Source organism: Falco cherrug, chromosome 15 (assembly GCF_023634085.1).
Source record: "Falco cherrug isolate bFalChe1 chromosome 15, bFalChe1.pri, whole genome shotgun sequence".
Classification (NCBI taxonomy): domain Eukaryota; kingdom Metazoa; phylum Chordata; class Aves; order Falconiformes; family Falconidae; genus Falco; species Falco cherrug.
In genome coordinates this window covers 22,738,557-22,752,765 of record NC_073711.1, presented here as the reverse complement: position 1 = coordinate 22,752,765, position 14,209 = coordinate 22,738,557, and the positions used below count along the sequence as shown (strand labels likewise).

At 54.4% G+C, this 14,209-nt stretch overlaps 2 protein-coding genes across 8 annotated transcripts in view; both read left to right on the top strand.

Annotated features, from left to right (window-relative positions):
* EDA (ectodysplasin A) overlaps positions 1-4,629 on the top strand; it is an 81,744-nt gene extending 77,115 nt beyond the window's left edge. For 4 of the 5 annotated variants that reach the window (XM_055727680.1, XM_055727679.1, XM_055727678.1 and 1 more), the window contains exon 8: positions 644-4,629. In XM_055727680.1, the coding sequence (XP_055583655.1) occupies positions 644-895 (252 nt within the window). In that variant the 3' untranslated portion in view covers positions 896-4,629. The remainder of the gene's footprint in view (positions 1-643) is intronic. The other variant, XR_008735283.1, reaches the window with a different exon arrangement.
* A 2,132-nt stretch (positions 4,630-6,761) lies between these two features.
* Positions 6,762-13,582, top strand: LOC102047640 (transforming growth factor beta activator LRRC32-like). Of its 3 annotated transcripts, none has more exons than XM_055727626.1 (3): positions 6,762-7,353; positions 8,250-10,205; positions 10,871-13,582. In XM_055727626.1, exons 1-3 carry the CDS (start codon positions 7,234-7,236, stop codon positions 10,946-10,948), a joined length of 2,154 nt encoding a protein of 717 aa, XP_055583601.1. In that variant the 5' UTR covers positions 6,762-7,233; the 3' UTR covers positions 10,949-13,582. The 3 variants fall into 3 exon arrangements, with proteins under 3 accessions (XP_055583601.1, XP_055583600.1, XP_014136822.2); XM_055727625.1 differs by having other exon boundaries at positions 10,320-13,582; XM_014281347.3 differs by lacking the exon at positions 10,871-13,582 and having other exon boundaries at positions 6,764-7,353; positions 8,250-10,457.
* The last annotated feature ends 627 nt before the right edge of the window (positions 13,583-14,209 follow it).

The following is a 14,209-nucleotide window of genomic DNA, read 5'->3' as shown; positions in this document are numbered from 1 at the left end:
CGTAGGTGCCAGATCTAGGGGTTAAATCAGCAGAAACACTGTAAGGGCACTTGCTTCCAAGCTGTGGAGGTTGAGAGTGTGTCTTCCCTGTAATAGCTTATGCCTTTGAAAGCACCACAAGTCCAATTACAAAGGCGCTGTACAACTGCCAGTACACCTTAGGGCATTTTTGATGTCAACACTAAAGGAGGCTCATGGGACCCAGAAATCAGGACTGGCCAGGTAAGTGAAAGAGGACTTCAGTTAAAATATTTCTGTCTGTTTGTTGGATGAAAAGCTGTTTGTGGCAGACAGGGTTGTCTACACGGTTTTGTAACTAGGCCTGTGCAGGTTTGTAATTTTTCCTGTGATCAGCAGGGTCCAAAGCAAGGATTCGTAGCTCAGCCTTAGATACGTGGATTCACGGATGCTTGCATGCTTGTGGTAGTATGAAGCGGAGTACAGAGTTTCCTCGTGTTTGGTTGGCTTGGGGTTCCTTCTGCCTCAAACAGGACGACCTCCCATGAGTGTAGGTGTCCCGGGGCCAAGGAAGGGATTGTCAGCAGAGGGAACGTACATGATGTACGCACTGAAAGGAATGTGGACTTGTTCCATGTGCACAAATACACTCCTTAATACCTTTCTTCTTCCTGCTTCACATCAGGTATACTACATAAACTTCACAGATTTTGCCAGCTATGAGGTGGTCGTGGATGAAAAGCCCTTTCTGCAATGCACTCGGAGTATTGAGACCGGCAAGACCAACTTCAATACCTGCTATACAGCTGGGGTCTGCCTCCTCAAAGCCAGGCAGAAGATTGCTGTGAAAATGGTCCATGCTGACATCTCCATCAACATGAGCAAGCACACAACTTTCTTTGGGGCCATACGCCTAGGAGATGCACCAGCATCCTAGACGAACTTGGCATGTCCAAGGATACTCACAGAACTGCACAGTGCTGCTGTTCATAAGCGTATCAGTATTTCAGGGGGTTCTGTAATCCGGCCATAAAGAAAACTGATCCAGAGCTATTTATTCCTATATGTGAATGCAGGAAGCACAATTGTCTTCTGTGACTTGCATGGAGACTTGGATCAAAAAGCTAGTTGAAAAAGCATTGTGAGGAGGAAAGGCTATTGTGTCTGCCTTGTCTCAGTATTTCCAGTATTACTGCACTGATACTCTGCTCTGTGATCTTCACACGAGGCTTGTTGAGAGTGGTGTGGGTCTCTGCTTTTATGTTGCACTAGCAAGAGCATCCCAGGCGGTAGCGGGAGAAGACAGACTAATGTCCACATTGTCCTAGCCAGGCACTCCTGCTTCTGCACACTAACGAAAGCAAGAAAGGGGGTTTCTGGTTTTCCGCCTTCCCAGTTGGAACTGGAATGGCTGCGGGGTGCGAAGGGAGGTGAATAAGACAGGGTCAGTGGTGTTTACATTCATCCTCAGGAGTGCGAGCAAAGAAGGCGAAGTGCCTCTACCTAGAGCTTGGAAGCAGGCTGCAAAAGCAGTAAGTGCAAGAGGAAGATGAATACTTAATAGAGCAGGCTTAGCAGATAGGAAACTGCCTCCACATTCCAGAAATATCACAAAGTCCCAAAGAAAATGCCGACTACCGGTTCCAGCGCCTCTGCTACTTTCAGCTCCTGCCATTACCCCAGAGGTATACCTTGCCCTAATGGGGGCTGCCTTAAAGTACTGCTGCTGTTACAGCAATTTGTGTTTTGTTGGGGGTTTTTGTTGGGTTGGGGGTTTTTTTTGGTCTTTTTAATTAATATTTTGCAAACCAGAACACATTTCTACAGGCTTCACCCAGCCATGTAGAGCAGACACAAATACTTGTGAAAACACTCTGAAGAAGTTTGTCATGTTTAAGAATAAAATATTCAAACAGGAAATTTTTTTTCTGTTTTAATAGCAACTGTCCCACTTTTAGATGTGGTTTTTATCCTTCCCTCCCCCCATCCCTTTCCTTTTGGCACCCTTCTACCTAAAATGTTCTATTAAGTGGTGGTGATGGAGTCTCTAGCAAAAAAAAAAAAAAAATGTATTTAAAAAGTCTGGTCCAGCATGAAGTCACCACTTTTTCTTTTCTCTGAGCCCTGCTGAGTCTAGTCATAACTCGATTTCTGGTGACTAATAGAAGAGCTGGGATGCTATTGTTTCTTTTGGCTTCTTGAGCAACTCTCTCCCGTTACCTCCCCTCAACTGTGGAGACCTAAAGCTATAAGATGTGCTTGAGCTGAGGAAGAGGCTGAAGCGCTAATTGCTCTTTTGTGTCATGCCTTGGCTTGTTGCTTGGTTGTGTCGTTTTTGTTTTTTTTAAACTGGATTTCTTTTCAGAACATGTTTTTTCTTTGAAAACTAAAGAGGGTGATGAAGTTTCAGCCTATGTAGCGAACGGGACAAGTCACGAACCGGCGTCTCGGTGATGACCTGCATCTCCAAGCAGAGGTGTCTCAGCCGTGGTCACCTGCAGGGCCATGGGAGCAGACGTGTCTCAGCACCGTGCTGTAGTGACTGATCTGACCGCAGAAGGGTCCACCCTGGCTGAAGCATTCTTGGCTCCATCGCTTTCCCCCATCCGTAGTGAGTGATCTCACTTGCCAAGTATTGCAGTTATTGGGAGATAAATATTTCTTGGGGGCACCCAGCTTTGGCTACAGCCTCGCTATTCACAGGAGGCGTGCAGTTTGTAAAATAACTGCTTGAAAAATTGCCTGCTATTTCTTTTTCAGTATGTTCTTCTCCTTTCTAGCCTTAACATGTTGGGCTACCAAGAGCCTTAGGGGCACTTAACTAGCCTTTGTGGTTTATTTCCTTTAAAATGGATTAAGAAGGACATGTTCCTTTGACAAGAATGAATCGGGACAACCGTGTATAGTGAGAACATTAAGCAAATCGTTAACAGAATTGCTTTAGAATACAGCTTGAACAGCAAGACTTAGGGCAAGCATAAACCATGCGAGGGGCGGCTTGGGAGAGGACGATGGGTGTAGTTTGCATTCCTTGTCCCCCACTGGCAGGGTCTGTGATGTGCTCCTGACTGTGGCTGCGGGCAGGAGGAGGCAGGGGCCCTTCTCTCCACCAAAGTCCTTTACATCGTTGCTGAGTTCCCTCTCTGGCATGTGCCTGGAATGCGGGACGAGAGCAGAAGGGAGAGGTTCCTGCCATGGAAAGTGTTAATGGGCTTTTTCTGTTGCTGGCGTTACACCGAAGCATGAGCTCGGTGTAGGTGAGTTGGAGATGTGGAGTTGGATTCGGGTATGGAGTTGGAGAGCAGAGACTACCTGACTGCAGGTGGCCTTGGTGCCACAAGAGCCATGTTCATCCCGGAGATGAGCAGGCGGATCGCCAGTCCTGCAGCAGCCGAAGAGTCTGTATACTTGAAGCCCTTTGGCCTCTCCAGCAACAAGTTCTCGTTAGTGCGGTATTACAGTGCAGGTTACCTAGGCTGTAGTATAGACTCTTCTATATGATGCTTCTCCAGATGGTGTCCCACCATCTTTGGTGCCTCTTCCCCTTAACTGGAGCCAAAAAGGGCCTGGAAGCAGCTCAGAGGAGCATGAGGAGGATGCGCATGGGAGGTTTTAGCAAACTCCAGCAGGAACAGGGCCTTGCTCCAGTCTTTCCGTCTGATGTCTTTGAATGTTGGTGTATCTCGGTTCCTAGTCTGGTTGAGGAGGAGGTGCTTCGTTTATAGACAGACTTCTGCGTATCTGAGACGGCGGACACACAAGCCTTCCGTGTGCCAGCCTTCCTCTCCGGCGGTACTTGCTGGCTCTGCTCTTACCTGCGTGCCTTGGCTCTGCTGCCCAACTTTCGGCTGGACTCCAGCTGCAGAAACATAGCGAACAGCTCATCGGTACGTAACGCATCGTCCGAAACCCTTCTCTCTCCCAAGCTCCTCTCTACAGAGGCAATGTCTAGGGAAGCTGGCTTGGCTGTTGTGTTCAGGCCCCTTTTTGAGGGAAGGATTCCTTTCAGTAAAGGCTTTAGGTCACGGCTCCTTGCCCAAAACTACCCGGCCCTTGCTCGCCTCCAGCACCCGCCTTGCCCAGGTAGGCGGCCGTGGTCTCCCTGCCACCCTGTCCCCATCAGGGGACGTGGCATCATCCTGCCACCGAACGCAGCATTGGCTGGTTAGAAAAGGGCACCGGAGCTGCCCCGGGAGGGGGATGGGCAGAGTGCGTTGGCTCATCCGTTTTTCTTCCCCTCTTTCACAGCAAGAGGAGGAGCGCGGGGGGTCGGTCCCCCCCACTGCAGGCTGGTGGCCGCTGGCTCCCGTCCTGGCCCCAGGCTGTCCTGGCGCAGGCTTTGGGGGAAAGGGGAAGGGACAGCTGCAGCTGCGCCTCGTGGCTGTGCCCACTTACAGCCTCACCCCCACCGTGCCATCCCCACCCCCCATGTCCATCACTCTCTCTCAGACACCCCAATGAAAGCGTAACGGTAGAGGAGGTGTGGGAAGAGGGACACGAGTCCCCCCGTTACCCATTAGAGCTGCACGGTGATATACTGATGCTGTTTTGTGCTTTGGCATCTTTATTCAAGACACTATCTGTATATAAAATATACATAATGTATATAAATTAGGATGTAAGTTTATGTAAATTGTCAATATTTTCTTTGCAAATAAAGCTTTTTCCTGATCTCAGTGTTCTCGGTGGGACGTCCTTCCTCAGCCAAACCAGGAATTTCTCTGGAAAGTCTTTACAACTAGTGCAAAGTATGTCAAGTGCACTTGTGCAATGGGACGCAGCTGAAAGGCAAAGCATCTCCCCATCCTTTGGGGAGTAGTTGATACGCACCTGCTGCAGCCACCACCGCTGATGCGAGAAGCACCGGTCCCCCTCGTCGGGCTCAGAGCTGCTCAGCGTTTGGCTTCCCAACTCCCTGCTGCTCTCTGCAGTCAGGGATATGTGCAGAGAACAGTGTTGTTATCGCTATTTCCTGGGGAAGTAGTACAGAATTGATGTACCTAGGTAACCAGGTGCCCTCTGCCTCCATAACGCCCAGGCTGGAGCAAGCATCTGTCACCCCACGGTAAGGCTATGACATTAGGCAAGTGGCTTCATCTGCTCTTCTGCTAAGCCTTTCATTCCTCCTGTCCTTTGGAGACCTCTCACATGAAAGCTGGGGGGGAGCAGGAGCATCGCTCTTAAACAGACCACTCCAGAGACTGGGGAGCCAGTCTGGAGGCTCAAAGTGGCAAGAAGCATGGGATGCCCTGGGATTTGCAGGAGCAAATCTCTTCCCGCTCGTGCTGTGAGGTTCACTCTGCCTTCAGCACGGTCCCTGAAAAGCCTCTCGGTATTTGCAGGGCACCTTGGAGGGCTCGGTCCACACCCGGCTGGCTCTGCAAAGGGAGTTCACAGCCTTGGGATGCAAATGCCCAGGGATTCTCCAAAGTCCCTGATCAAAATCAGGGACTTTACAGCTGAGTTCATGGGCTGTGCCCACTGTGCGGACCCGTGCCCAGCAAGTCGGGGTGCAGGGAGGAGCGGGCCGGGGTTCCCCGGGCAAGGCGGCGCCGGAGCCGGGGTTGCACCAGGGGCAGGAGCAGTTGCGTGGAGCCGTTCCTCCCTCACCGCCTTCCGCTTTTGGGGCTCCGCGCTTGGCCGCCGAGGGGAGGCAAGGGATGCTGGAGGCGAAGGTTCATCCAGAGGTCGGTGTTTCCCTGGCCAGAGCCTGCAGAATTTCACATCTGCACAGATGTGCTATCCTCACCGCACCTCCGAAAACAATGGCAGGCTGTGCACCCACAGCTGCCGCTGGAGCCCGGGGCTGCCGCGGTGAGCGGGGAGGGTGCCAGCCTGGGACACCAGCCCTGGCCTCTGGCCCGAGCCTGCCTGGCTGTCACCCCCACCCGGTGTGCCGTGGCTGGTGACGCTGGTCTGGCTCCAGACTGAACCACATCCCGGGGGTGACAAAGTGTTCCCTGCCACACCAGCTGCCAGCAGGGCAAGGGGCTACAGCAGCAGAAACCTGGCTGTGTCATCTTCTGGGTGTGTACGTGTATATACATTTTGTATGTATGTATATGAATTATATATATATTATATATATGTTTATGTATGTCTGGCAGGAAAAATAGATGACATATATACGTATATATAAAATTTATTTATTTTTCCTGCCAGACACATCTAGGACTAGAGCTGAAACTACAGAAAAACACGTCCTGAGGCAGCCATGCAGCAGCCTGGAGGTGCTTCTTCAGATGTGAAGGAAATCGGCCACAGTGAGCCAAAAACCCCAAAAGCATCTGTTTTGCAGAACGCCCCATGAAGCATGCAAGGAGCATGTCCCCGCGGAGTGTGTCAGCATTAGGCGGCACAGGGACATGGAAATCTCACTGCAAAAAAACCCGCGTGGGTGGGGTGCAGCTCTGGGCACCCGGATGCCACTTGGAGCTGCTGCAGGGAAAGTCCCCACCTGGTTCCTGCCTTGGGTGAGGAGGTGACCCAGCAGCTGTCCTGCAGCCTGGCAGGGACACTGGGATGTGGCAGCGAGGAGCTCAGCCCCTGCAGCACAGCGGACACCTGGGGAGGAAGACGAGGAGGAGCAGGGGAACGCCAGGTTTGCACATCCCACTGGGAATGGGTGGTAAACCCTGGGGAGCCATTGCTTCCCCAAGAAGGAGCAGGTGCAGCAGGAGAGTCCCCTCGGCTGGGCTTGTGGCAGTGCCGGGAGGGGAATTTGCTCCGTCTTCGGGCAGCGAGCTCACCTGCAGCCCCGGTGGTGCTGGCAGCCCCACAGTCATCCCCAGCGGCTGCAGCAGCAGCTCCGTCCCCAGCGCAGGGTGGCCGGGGAGCCCTCGCCAGCTGCTCCCACTGTACTGGCGTTGGCTGCCCAGGGGAGCTGGCACAGGGCATGGTTTGGCCCTGGCATGGGGCAGGGGAAGCTGGAGAAAGAGCAGATCCACGCAAGGGAACTCCCCCAAAACCTCTTGGCGTTCCCAAGTACCACCTCTGCTGCCTGGCAGTTCGTTTGGGTGGCCGATGCAGCCCATCACCTGAGTGCTGGTGCAACCCTGCCTCCTCCCCATCCCGCCATGTGCCTTCCTTGTGGCTTTCTGCACTGTTTTTCCCCCTCTGTAATCTTATGTCTTTCTTTTCCCACTTCCGTAGCTACGAACACCCACATGCGTTATCTCCTTCCCCTGTCCCATCCTGAAGGCTATTTATACAGAGCCCAGCTTGCCGGAGAGTGCTGCAGGAGCGGAACAGGGCTGGCAGCACCCACAGCCCAACATGCTCTTGTTGGAACACCTGCTGGCTGGACGAGGCTGCTTGCTGCTCTGGCTGCTCCTGTCTGTGCTCAGAGCCCAGCCTAGCGAGGAGGCGAGGCCCAGGTCCATGCCATGCCAGCAGGTAGGGCTGCGTTCTGAGGAGCCTCCGGGCTTGGCTGGCCCCACCAGCATCACTGGGTCTAAGCGGGGCTGCAAGCATCCCTCCGCGCAGCACAGCGTGTGTCCCCTTCGCACGGCTCTCCCCTCCCTCCAGCTTCCATCTCTTTAACCTTCCCAGCCTTGTCTCTCCTTTCTCCAAACCGGTCTCCCACTAGCTGGTCCCCAGCACCTACCTGCTCCAACATCCCATGCAGGTGGCACCTTCTAGTGGTCCCTGCCACTGGGGTGTCAGCTCGAGATGCTTGCTCAGAGGCAGGATGGAGTGCAGGGTTCCGCAGGGATTCAGACAGCTGCCATGGATGTTAGCGAGGCAGTCAGGAGCCTGGATGCGCTGGTTTCTGTGTCACACACACACACACGGCTCCATGTCGAGGCTCCCAACTCCAAACTGGCAGAGGTAACAAGTCTGGAGGGAGCGGGAAGGTGGAGCCCAAAAGGACGGTGCCTTTCCTGTGCCCAGACAGGACAGGGATGCTCCGGAGCAGTTCCTGGGCTGTCCCAGTGCTGGGTTTGCCCCACCAGCCTGATGCACCTCTAGTGCTTACACTAGCTTTTTGCCCATCTTCCTTGCTGGGACGCATGGGAGGACAGCCTGTGGGGCCAGAGGCTGAGCCTTCTCCTTGCACCGTCAGAAACAACTCCACAGTGTCTTGGAAAGCCCAGCTTAACCCTGGGGACAAGCTTCTTGTCTCTGAGCAGTGGCTTTAGGTGGTCTGGCCTCTTTCCATCCCAGGCTTGGGAAAGGGGAGCAATGCTCCCTTCCACATTGCTCCTGACCCTCTTGGACAGCAGCTGGCGTGGCTAGAGCTGTGGTTTGTAGACCCTCTTGTGCTGACAGCTTCTCCTGTCTCTCTGTAGAGCCCCATGAAGGTGTCTTGCAAAGGAGTTGGCCTGCGCAAGTTTCCAAAGGAGCTTGGCCAAGGAGTTAAGTACCTTGAGCTCTCCAACAACTTCATTCAAAACCTGTCGGGCAGCTACCTGCCAGGGTTTGGGCAGCTTGAGTACCTGGACATGTGCTTCAACCAGCTGGAAGCCGTGTCAGCCACGACCCTAGCTCAGCTGTCCCAGCTGCGCTCCCTCCTCCTGGGATCGAACCACCTGGACCGCAATTACCGCGCTAACGGGCGAGCCTTTCGACTGCTCAGGAGTATAGAGGTCCTGGACCTGTCGGCAAATAACCTGGAGAGCCACATGGCAGGCTGGTACATCAGCAACCTCACCAGGCTGAGGATGCTGGATCTCTCCAGGAACAAGATGACCAGGCTGCCAGTGGGGATCTTCTGGAGCATGCCACAGCTGCGCGAGCTAAATCTCAGCAACAACTACATCATGGAAATCGAGGAGGGAGCTTTTGAGGCTCTGGAATTGCTGGAGGTGGTGAACTTGGCTTTGAATTCCCTCCACTGTATCTCTGGCTTCAGCCTCACACAGCTGCGAGTTTTAAATCTCAGCCACAATGCCCTGGAGCTCTTCATCTCGGAGGAGGGAGCGGAGCCCTACCTGCTTCAAGTGCTTGACTTGAGCCATAACAGACTCCTCTATTTTCCAGAGCTCCCCAAAGCCCATTATCTCACACACTTAAACCTCTCCAACAACCTTATTGCTTCCCTGCTCCCAGGCTCACGCCATCCGGAGGAGTTTGTACCGCGCTACATGGAGATGGCGAGGTTTAATAGGACCTTGCATACCGCAGCTGGTCTGACACATGTAGCTGACTTGGATCTCAGCAATAACCGGCTGCAGCTGTTCCCATTTACCTTCTTCCACAGCCTGGGCTCTCTGCACAGCCTCAGCCTGGCTATGAACTGTCTCCAGGATGTAGCCAGGGAGCCGCTCACCGGTGGCACAGAGCCCAGTGACCGCTCGCCCACGCCGCTGGAGCGTGCCACCCTGTCTGTGCACTCACTGGACCTCCACAGCAATGCCATCTGCGTGCTGCCGCGCTGGTTTTTTGATTATCTGCCTCAGCTGGAAGCAATCGATCTGGGCTCCAACAGCCTCCAGCCTTGTGAGAGCCCGGGGAGTGATCGGGGAGGGAATTCGGGAGAGGGCTCTCCCGTGCCAGCCCCAGGAGGCACCTGCACCCCCTTCTACAATGTCCCTCACTTGAAGCATCTGAGCCTTTGCAAGAACAACATCGCCAGGCTGCAGCCCTATGCCTTCAACCGGACGTCACTGCTCTCCCTAGACCTGTCCGGGAACAAGGACTTGTTCATGCCTAAGGAAGCCCTGGGGGGGTTGGAGTTCTCCCTGCAGAAACTCTCTCTGAGGGGTAACCAGATGGACAACAGCAAGGCAGAGCTCCCCTGCCTGGACACACTCAAAGTTTTGGACCTCTCGGGCAACAATTTGAGCCTTTTGCCCACAGGTCTTTTCTGCTGCCCGCTGGAAAGCCTGAACATCCGCAATAACAACCTGCTGACGTTGGAAAAGCCAGCGCTTGTCAGCTGGTCCCACAGCCTGAAGGACGTGTCCGTCGCTGGAAACCCCTTCAGCTGTTGCTCGCTGGCCTGGCTGGACACGCTGCGGGCCGCTGGTGTGGGTGTGCGGGACCTGGACGAAGCCCTCTGTGCCTACCGGGACCAGAGCAGGAACTTCTCAGCCAAGATAACCAGCAGTCCTCGGTGGCTTTGCCCGCCTCCCAAGGACACCATCTCGCTGGCTCCATTCGTGGTCGTGATGAGCCTTTTCTTTCTCAGCTTCGGGGCTTGCTGCCTCCTGAAGAAAGGGCAGAAGGTGCCGGAGTGTGCGGGACTCCAGAGCAACAGGGTGGGGGTCTTCCCCCCCCATCCCAAAATTGCAGAGCCAGCCCAGGTGAGGCCAGAAGATAGTGTCACCAAAGTGTAGCCCAACCCTGGGGAGCAGGAACTGTAGCAATCGCTCAGAACTCTAATTATTATTAATAATATTAATATTATTGTATTTTAGGTCTCCTCCCCTCACCAGCATCCTGCGTGTTTTGCAAACCAAATAAAGGGAGTGTGGTTGGTGCTGAGCTCTGGGCTGGGCAGAGGTGGTCTCTGGGCCACCTCTCCTTCTCCAGAAGGATGGTACCCCCATCTGCTCTGTTCCTTACAAGATGTTAAATGTGCTATAAGCACTCGTGGGTGGGTTTTCTGCCCTGCCGTCACACGTTCTCATCACCCGGGGCAAGAAACCAAGGCTGGGGCTGGTTGAATTGATCTGCCCCACGCTGAACCCATCATGCTCTCCTTGTGGAAAGGGAATTGTCTCCACTGGTGCTACCTCAGTGTTTGTTTCACAGCTTTCCCAGCAGCCCCTCTCTGCCTTTTAAGCAGATGTAATTCCTTGCTAAGCGCCTGCTCCAGCTCCCAAAGCCCTTGCCAGCCTGGTGAGGGGTGGGCAGTGGCAGGGAGCGGTGCCTGCTGGTGGCTGGAGCAGTGGTGGGTCACGGTGCCGGGATGAGGAGGGGGGTCTGCAGGATCCTACCCACCTCCTTTCTGCCCTTTCCTGGCAAGCTGTCATCTGACCAGAGCGGTGGAGTTGGCAGGGCTGAACATGACCCCAGGCACTGCTGTGGAGGAGATCTGCCCTAGCCTCACCCACTGCGACAGCGAGAACGAGAGATGCGGTCCTGCGTGTCCCTGGCTGATGCTGGGTCACCGGCTCTTTGCGGTGGGTGCACAACATTCCCACCTGCAGCGTCTGGACTCCCACATTGCTGGTGGCAGGGGCAGCTCGGTCTCCATCGCAGGGGTAAGTGCTGGCAGGGCCTTGGTCCTTGGTGCATCTGGCACCCTCTGAGCATCTACAGGGGGGCTAGGAGCCCAGCTAGGGAGGGCGGCAGGAGAGGGTGCTGAGCGGGACGGTGAGCTGCAGCAGTGATGCGGGATGGCTGTTGGCATGATGTGATGCTCCTGGTGTGCACAAACCGCCAGCCGTCTGTCCTGGCTGTGAGGTGTCCGGCAGAACAATGCTGCACCCCCCCAGGACAGCAGCCAGGTGCCTGACAAGCACCTGAAGGCTGGGGCCGGCTCTGGGGAAGGGTAAAAACACGGCTGTGATGAAACCTTTTATGTTTCACATCTCTTTGCTTCCACCTTGAAAGCCCCCAGCTGGCCCAGGCCACCTACTTGTCCACACCTGTTGGGCTAGAGGCTGAGAGCAAAAGGGCTTGGAAGTCACTTAAAATCCCAATTACTTAACTTTTTTTTTCTTCCCCCTTTCAAGCTTATCGTGGTTTTATTATGAAGCAAAGGGCATTTTTGCTGTAAAACATATGCCTTCCCCATGCTGCCTGTATTGCTGCTGGGGCTGCAGCTTCCTGGCCTTTGATGGGCATCCAGCTCCCGAGGGACCCCCAGTGCCTTTGATGGCCCCAGTTTCCATTCCCGCCTCAGTTTCTCTTTGATCTGGCACTCTGCGCCTTGTCACCGCGAGCAATCAGCCATGCTGGTGCCTGGGGCATCACAGGGGAGCCTGGCGCTGTGTGTCACCACCCTGCAGAGACCTTAGGGATGGGCAGGCAGCCATTGCCACTGGTAAAAACCCAGCCTCCTGCTCAAGGGTGGCTTTTTGCTATATCTCCGCTTCCACACACACTCTTCCCCTTTTTGCTCCTCCTCCTGTGTCCCTCTGGTTTGCCAAAATCCCAGTGCATGCCGGCCACCCTCCCACCACCACTGCAAGCCCTCGTCCTCTGTCATGCTGGTGCTCCCTGGCTCCATCCCCTGCTCCAGCGCAGGTCCCAGCCGATGTCCCTAAGGAAACACAGCCAGCTGGGCTGGGGCATGGAGTGCAGCGTGCCAGGAGCTGTGTGCCCACTTTGGTCCCTTCTGCACTTATCCTCAGCAGGGTGCCGTGGTCTCGGGTGGCACCTGAGCTCCCTGGGCAGGGACGTGATTTCCCGCATGCCCATGAAGCACCACAACAGCAGGTGGGTAAATTCAGCTTTGGTGAGTCCCTAAAGCTGTGCCAGCCCCCTTCCCCAGCCCAGGTGCTTGGTGACATTACAGGGACACTCTTTGGGGCCACCCAGCCAGAGCCCAAAATGCTGCTTTTGCCTTGGGTGGGTGTTTCTGGTACATTTTGAGTGGCCTCTGTTCCTCATTTAAACCCCCTCCCAGGCTGTACTTTCCATGCATGTCGCAGTAAGATGTCCTGCCCTTTGTGCTCCCCCTTCACCAGCTTCCACCAGCATCCTCCTCGCACTGGGCTTGCGGAGGGCTGGAGCCAGGTGACGGGCAGGGACACTGCGTACCGCCGGGTGCTTGGGGACGCTGTGTGCCTGGGTGCTCGGTCAGTCAGTGCCAGGCGCTGCCCCCAGCTTCCCCAGCGCTCCCGAGCCGTGTTTATCCAGTGCTGCTGACGCAGGCTGTGTCACATCCTCACGGGCCAGCAGCAGCTGGTGGTTGACCTGTGCGGAGATGGTGGCACTTGGGGACAGCGGGCTGCTGGTGCCTACGTTTTCTCCAGGGATTAGAGCATCTGCTAAAGAATGTACTAAAATTAGGAGAAAGGGTCCTGTTACTGGTTTTGCCCTGCAGGGAAGGCTCCCAAAAACACATAAAGCTTAAGGTAAGAGGGGTGGAGGAGAGAAGCTGGCCTTGCCAAGGGACAGGGAGCCTGCCAGAGCCTGGCGGAGAGCGGGGTAAGCTTTAAAAAAGACAAGAAAGCCTGGAGAACCCCCGAGGTCAAAGAAGGGTAGCTAAGGCAGGGAAACTGAGCCAGGGAAATTGCATGTCAACTTATCATCTTTATTGATGTTCATGCGCTTTCCCAATTCAAAGAAAAACAGGATTCCAGGCTGTGGTCTCATGGGTACTGCAAGAGCTGAACCTGCCCCAGCGCGAGGGCAATGCCCCCTTCCCCCAGTGACTGGACAAGTGACGTGCCAGGAGCAGGGCACGGGGTGAGCCCCCAGGGCTTGGGCTGGCACAGGGGATGGTGAGGTGTGACCGGGCTGGCCAGACCTGCCCCTTGCGATCCGCACCGGTGTCAGCAGGAACCAGCACGAGTCACCCATGAGGTGAGAGGGACCCGGCGGCCGCACTGGCTGGTGTTCACAGGAGGGGTATGTTCTGGGTTCTTCATTGCTCCTCCACCTGAGCTTCCCACAGTTCAGGGGAAGCGGTCCCCTCCAGGGACCTCAAGCTTTTTCTAGATCAAAAATAAGAATAAAAGATCTGTAGAATATTGAAGTTTAAACAAATAAAGTGACAATGCCAAAAGTGTTGCATTTTTCATGTTAAGCTGTAAAGTAGTAGGAGTAAAATTTTGTTCTTAAAAAAGAGCAGTGGTGGTTAACATATTGTGACCATTTACAAATTTTCTAGAAAACTAGTTGAGAAATCCAGCAAAACTCATTCTTTCCAGTGGAAAGCCTTCACATTTCACTGGATCTGCATTTTCAAAGAAAAATAGATTTTATCAAAAATTTCCAACTAGCTGTTCTGCTAACTCATGCGGAAATTACCTCGTCTGCAACTAACTTGCAATTAAAGCACACTTCCCCCCGGCCCCCTCCCCCCCCTTTTTCCCTTTTTCTCCATGGAGATGAGAGCCAGAGCTTCCTCTGCTTCGAGAGGTGAAGAATTTCCTGGTTGCTGGCTGGCTGATACCACTTCCCTGCCTGGCAGAGCAGGGAGAGTACTCCTCATCCTCATGTTCGGACGGAGCACAGGTCAGCCTAAATGTCCCCAGCTCTGGGACAAGACAATGCAACATAACGTCCTTTAGGCTATCGCAAGGCATGAAACCGCTGCAGCAGAGAATGCCGTTTTCCTCCCTCTGCCCAGCAGCTCCTGCCCCGGGTTTCACCTGATGAAAGAGCTCAGGTACATCCACTTCCACGCAGA